The sequence below is a fragment of the Alosa pseudoharengus genome, unplaced genomic scaffold (genome assembly GCF_046254945.1).
Source record: "Alosa pseudoharengus isolate Yale_2024_CS ecotype anadromous, Long Island Sound unplaced genomic scaffold, YU_APseudo_1.1 YU_APseudo_1.1_scf_7, whole genome shotgun sequence".
Taxonomy (NCBI): Eukaryota; Metazoa; Chordata; class Actinopteri; order Clupeiformes; family Clupeidae; genus Alosa; species Alosa pseudoharengus.
In genome coordinates, this window is record NW_027468859.1 from 31,889,902 (window position 1) to 31,896,433 (window position 6,532).

General features: G+C 40.9%; 1 protein-coding gene across 1 annotated transcript in view; it reads left to right on the forward strand.

Annotated features, from left to right (window-relative positions):
• Positions 1–4,155: 4,155 nt before the first annotated feature.
• efhc1 (EF-hand domain (C-terminal) containing 1) overlaps positions 4,156–6,532 on the forward strand; it is a 9,990-nt gene continuing 7,613 nt past the window's right edge. Inside the window, exons 1-4 of the mRNA XM_076271940.1 lie at positions 4,156–4,218; positions 4,466–4,687; positions 5,759–6,046; positions 6,428–6,532. The exon at positions 6,428–6,532 is cut by the window's right edge and continues 51 nt beyond it. Of these exons, the coding sequence (XP_076128055.1) occupies positions 4,156–4,218; positions 4,466–4,687; positions 5,759–6,046; positions 6,428–6,532 (678 nt within the window). The remainder of the gene's footprint in view (positions 4,219–4,465; positions 4,688–5,758; positions 6,047–6,427) is intronic.

Genomic DNA, 6,532 nt, shown 5'->3' on the forward strand with positions numbered 1-6,532 from the left:
TCTACTGTGTGAGTATGTGTCATACGTATGATTACTGTGAATGTATGTGTGTGCGTGTGTATCTGTTTATGCACATGTGTGCATATGGAATGGGTTAACATGACCCCTGGAGGCAAACATACGCAAAAATTGGTCATCCTAGGCCCTACGGTTCTCAAGATATTCACAGAAAACTGTTGGTGTACAGTCACTAAATGTACACATAAATTATTTTATTGTATGGCCCCCCATGAGCGAAAGTTCACGAAACTTGGCATGCATTCAGAGGGTGTCATAATGATCCTACACTTCCAATTTCGTGCAGTTTTGACTATATTAGGTCAGAGATACCTGCGATTACAACACCTCATTTTTACTTTTTTGTTTTTAACTAGGTGGCGCTATATATGACATGAGTGGTTTTGGAATGGGTTGACATGGCCCCTAAGATCAACATACAAAAAAAGGTGGTCCTCCTAAACTCTACGGTTCTCGAGATATTTACAGAAAACTGTGTCTGCCCTACCCTCCTTTCGGGGGGTCCAGTCCGGCGGGGGGGTTACAGATCAAAACGAAAAACGATGGTTCCGTGCTATCTATATGGGGCTACATGCCCACCAAGTTTCGTGTACCCCGGTCTTTCAGTGTCCCGGGAATCCTTGACGGAAATTTGGCCATGCGAAAAAGAAAAAAAAAATCTGACTAAACCTATATGACCACCGCTTCGCTGCGTGACGGTCATAATAAAACATTACATTTCAATACATTAAAAAATAAAAAAAATATTGTGTGTGCGTATCACATAAGATGGTTGATCCAAACGTTTCCATTTGAGAATGATGGAGGCTACCGTGCTCTTGGGCACTTTCAATACTGCACACATTTTCTTGTATCCTTCATTATTTTTATTATTTCTATGCAGGGAAACATCTTGATCCTTTGTTTGACTGGAAGCCAGTGGAGATTGTGTTGGCCTGTGGTGATGTGGTTGCGGTGGCAAGAATGAGGTGAGCAGGAGGGCATCTGAGTTTTCAAGTCAAGGCTGAAATTTGACTAGGTGTCTCAACATACAGACAGTACAACATACACAACCCATACAGTAAAAGATCCTTGATTACTCCGCTTTAACCCTCTCTGGTATAAGTAAGTGTATACTGTATATACTCTTTTGATCCTGTAAGGAAATTGGTGAAACACACACAGCACACAGTGCACACACACACACACACACACTATATGTAAAACAAAACAACAAAATAGAGCGCTGTGATTGGATGAGGTCCACGGCATCAGCCAATAGAAATCCCTATGGTTTGATACTAGACGTACAGGCTGAGCAAAATAATTTGCTGCCGCTAGGGTGCGTCTAGATTTCTAGGCTACCATCAACTGTGAGACCTTATATAAAAAGATGTGTGCCTTTCCTAATAATGTCCAGTGATTTAATTTAGGCACAGGTGGACTCCAATCAAGTTGTAGAAGCATCTCAAGGACCATTGATAGAAGTAGGATGCACCAGAGCTCAATTGCAAGTGTCATAACAAAGGGTTTGAATACTTATGTAAATGGAATATTTCAGTATTTTATTTTTTATACATTTACAAAACATTCCAAACACCTGTTTTTTGTGGAGTGTTGGAGTATTGTGTGTAGATTGATGAGGAAAAAAATTAATTGAATCCATTTTAAGATGAGTCTGAAACAACAAAATGTGGAAAACTTGAAAAGGTCTGAAAACTTTCTGGTTGCACTGTACATGCATACATGATGACATACATGCACACCTCTACAAGCCTGTCAGCTGTAGCTAGGTCCTCTGTCATCTAGGCTATGTAGGCTAAAGACTGAGTCATATCTTGGGGAGTTTATTGTTTCGTTTTGGCAAGTAGCCATGTAATAAGAAGGATAATGTATAGAACTCCGGTCATTATCGGGAAATAGACCCCTCCGCTGCGCGTTGATCTATTTCCCGATAATGACCGGCGTTCTATACATTATTCCTTATTATTAACCAGTTTAAGGATAGATTTAGCAATGGGGTTACAAAAGACATTTGGAAGGCACTGTATCAGTGGGGCTCGTCCAAATGGGAATTCGGGGACAGTGCCCCACCAAAATATTTACTCACTTGTAAAAATAGATGTCAGTCAAGTTTTATTATGTAGGCCCATTCTGAAACATCGTCAAGACTCAGTTAAACTTGGCAGACCCATTTCTTGGTTCAATGACCACTATCAGCTGCTCATTAGGGGCTGAGCCCCCCTAAAGGTCTGATCCTAGAACTGCCCCTGCAGTGCATGTGTGCTGTCAGAGCCTGAAAAGCAAAGAAAAACAGAACCCGTTCTGCATGCTGAACCAGTTGCAACACATTGCGGACAATGTGGACAATATAAATGTAAATCTTTTAACCATGTAACAACGCATTATGTAATAAAACCACATTATGTAATAACTCAACAAAATGTAATACATTTTCACGTCATTATGTAATAACTGCCACATTTCGTTATAATAATATATTTCCATGTATTTATCAATATATTTCCAAATATCAGTAAATAACAAATTCAATATTGGCCACTTTCTTATATGTTCCGAATAGGCTATAATTAAATATATTCAGCATGGACTTTTATGCAAGATATCCATTTTGGGTTCCACATGCATATACATTCTTGTACTATATTCATTAAATATATTGTAGCCATCTATTTAAGCTGGATGCAGCTGCATATGTGAATATATTTCCCCCCTTGATTTTTTTGTATGGGAAATTGCTTAGGCTATGGAGACATGAGTTGTGTCGCTGTGTAATTTATTTTGTGTTGTAGCGCCATCTGCTGGTAAGGTATATTGTTATGTTATGGTTATGGGATTTGGCAGATGCTTTTGTCCAAAGCGAATTAGGCTACAGATAAAAACAATACTATGTTGCCTTTAGACCCCTCTTGAAAGACCCAAAACTATCAACGGAGAGCACCGGGCAACTTATCCCTAGGAACCACTGAGGAAAAGTCTTGAATTTGACCTCACGTTCATGGTCACGTAACTGCTCTTAAATACCAATATCATGACAAAAAGTACTATTTAATAGAACATTTATTGTAAAAATAACCTTATTGTGTGTGTGTGTGTGTGTGTGTGTGTGTGTGTGTGTGTGTGTGTGTATGTGTTTCTGTATCTGCGTGCATGCATGTGCGCGAACATTGGTGATTCACATGCACAAGTGGCAACATGACAACATGAACTGACAACATGAACTGTGTGTGTGTGTGTGTGTGTTTTTCTTTTTAAATTGATTTTCCTTTTACTTTTTATTTTTTAATTTGTTTTTTTGTCTATCTTGTCTTGGTGTCACGGCTGGGGACTACGCCGCTCCGTCCGGCATCTTTTGTGTTCGTTATTTTTTAATTGTATTTGTAATGTCTTGATGTCACAGGCACGCTGGCGACTACGCCGCTCCATCCGGCATCTTTTGTTTTGTTATGTGTCTTGTTTGTGGAGAGCTTTGGGTGGCACTAGGTGCATGTTAAATGCACCTTAAAACTCAAACTGACTTGACTTGACTCGTGTGTGTGTGCGTGTGTGTGTGTGTGTGTGTGAGTGAGAGAGAGAGAGAGAGAGAGAGAGAGAGAGAGAGAGAGAGAGAGAGAGAGCATGCATGTGTGTGAACATTGGTGGTAAACAAAAAAAAGTGTTTCCAAGTTGAATAAATCACTCAAAATTCAAAAGTAGTGTAGTATGTAGCCTAATGCGTTTTGTGAAGATAAGGTCTTGAGGCAATCTGATGAAAAATACCATATACAGTATGGTACATTGGAATGTGTAAATCGGTCATTTTGGACCGGAACAGTGTTAGAAGGTTAAATTCTGGCTACTGAAGGGAGCTAATGGAGAGTAACTATGAGTAGACTACATTCTCTGGCTACATCCAGAGATCTCTCTCTAGGGCTCTGGAGCATACCCACACAGCTGTGAATTTGTTTATGTACTCCATGGCAACCACTACTATTCTGTGGTCTCCTTGGATACCGCAGTGTGTACAAATGAGAGTTCCAGAGGGATCGGAGAAATGTGATATTGTCACGAGGGTAAAACAGCTGTCTCCGGTGATGTTTCATTAAACTTCATTCCACCACAACAACACAGTATCACACTTGAGTAATAACGTGCACAATGTCTATGAACTCAAGCCATGGACTTCCCTTTTTCCCGGGATACACATTTCGCGACATAAAGGTAAGATAATTCAGGTGTCTTAGAAAGAGTCGCAGCTAACGTTAACGTAAAACTTAGCCGTAGGGTATTAGCAATAGTCGGCTTAAAACATATTTACAGTAATTTTATTTAAGTTGATGGTTATCAGTCTCAACTAAAAGATGATAAATAGGACATCTGATTGATCAGGAAATTACATCTTCCTGTAGAATAGGCCTACTTGTAGAATACTTGAAAGTAGCTTCAATGTCATGTTTTTATTCTGCAGAAGTCTGCTTTTCATAAGTCTCAAACACTGTCGTACAAAAACGGATACGCTTTACCTCAAAGACCAAAGGTTGGCATCGGGCAAGAACCACTACTGTCCACGCAGCTGAGTTTGAACGAGTCAAAGCAGGTGCCCAGTGGGACCCCCTCGGTGTCCTACGGCAGTGCCGCCAAGAGCCGCCCGCTCAACTTCATGCCGGCTCATGTCCTGTATGACAAGAAGGTGAACTTTTATAGGTCAAACTCATAGACATCATGTCATAGGTGCATTACATTTCTTTTCGTATGTGACCAGGGTGTTGATCATGCAATATATACCCCCCAAACACCCACACACCAACCCCCCCACCCCCCTATACAAACCATTTAATCATCCACCCCACCTAAACACACAGCATACCCCCTACCCAGGTACACCCCCCTCCCCCCCCAAAAAAAAAACACACATACACACACATACACCAACACCCCCCCCCCCACACACACACACACACACACACACACACACACACCATAACCTCCCATACACACACATAATATAGCTTTTAATTTACTACTTTTAATGTATTTGTTCAAGTTCAGCTGGCTCTTAAACACAAGAATTTCATTACTTAGGCCTATAATTCCTTTTATGAGTACATGACAGTAAACTATTTGAACTTGAACAAGTATTCCTGTTTATCCTAAACGTAGCCTACTGTATTTCTCTGAGATTACATGTTCTGGGACATGAAAAAATGCAATTGCATACTTTAAAACATTTGAGAATCTAAACGATCAAATTGCTTTGAATGTTCAATGTTGTGAAATATTGTATTTTTAATGTTTCAGTGGACACAGTGGATTCTGTATTTCAGAATTTTTGTCGCATCCAGTCAAACTTTGATTTGCTCTATCAGTCTAGGTCTCCATTCATCATAATGACAAAATTCACCCATCAGCTGAGTGTCAGGAGCTCAGTTTCATAAACCTTAAGCTCCCACCCAGCCACCATTCCTTCTGTAGCACTTGTGTCACTGAAACCGTAATAATTATGCTATTGGACCAGTTCTAGGTTCGTTGAGTGGTGTATGTTATAGAGAAGAGACATGAGACATGAACGTTTATGTAAATAAGTCAGCCGTTTACTGAACAAGGATACAAATGAAATAGGTCAGTTAGTGGGATAGATAGAATGGTTCAATAAATATCAATATAAATGGTTCAATATTCATATAAATATTTATATTATTTATATCACTAAGATTATTTATGGTTCTATTTAAACTGTGGGTTACACTTCTCCCCCCTCAAGGTGCTGCGCTTCTATGGCTACTTCCAGCAGTCCGTGCAGCACTCCCCTGACGAGGAGTACCGCGTGCGGCCGGTCGTCTTCTACTACTACCTGGAGGATGACAGCATGTGTGTTATTGAACCCACCGTGGAAAACTCCGGAATCCCCCAGGGCAAGCTGATCAAGCGTCAACGGCTGCCCAAGAACGACCGCGGTGAGCACTACCTATGGAAGGACCTGAACGTGGCCATGGACCTGTGTGTGTACGGTGTCACCTACCGCCTCACACACTGCGACAGTTACACACAGGTACCAGTACACACAAACACAAGTCTTCACATGGACACACTGATATGTGCTCTACTTGACTCTCTCTCACACACAAACACACTTCTATGTATGCACTTTGTCAAGTTTTGGCTCTAGAATAATTATTTTACACTAAGTCTGGTTAGTCTCATATGTCATGTTTCCTCGTGTACTGTATGTCTACATATCATGTATGGTGTATGCAGATTTGTGGCGCTCTGTATATTTGTGGATGTGTGTGTTTGTGTCAGGGGGCTTCTTCAGAGGACATCTCTAGTCTCTCTGTTTATTTATTTGTGTGTGTGTGTGTGTGTCTGTGTGTTTCTGTGTGTGTGTGTTTCTGTGTGTGTGTATGCGTGTGTGTGCCTGTGTCTGGGTCAGGACTTCATGGAGAGCCAGGGTCTGGTTCTAAACGACCCTGAACCAATCCCAGCCGACCCATACGCAAAACACCGCACCAAGATGCAGCCCAACATTGCCTACGCC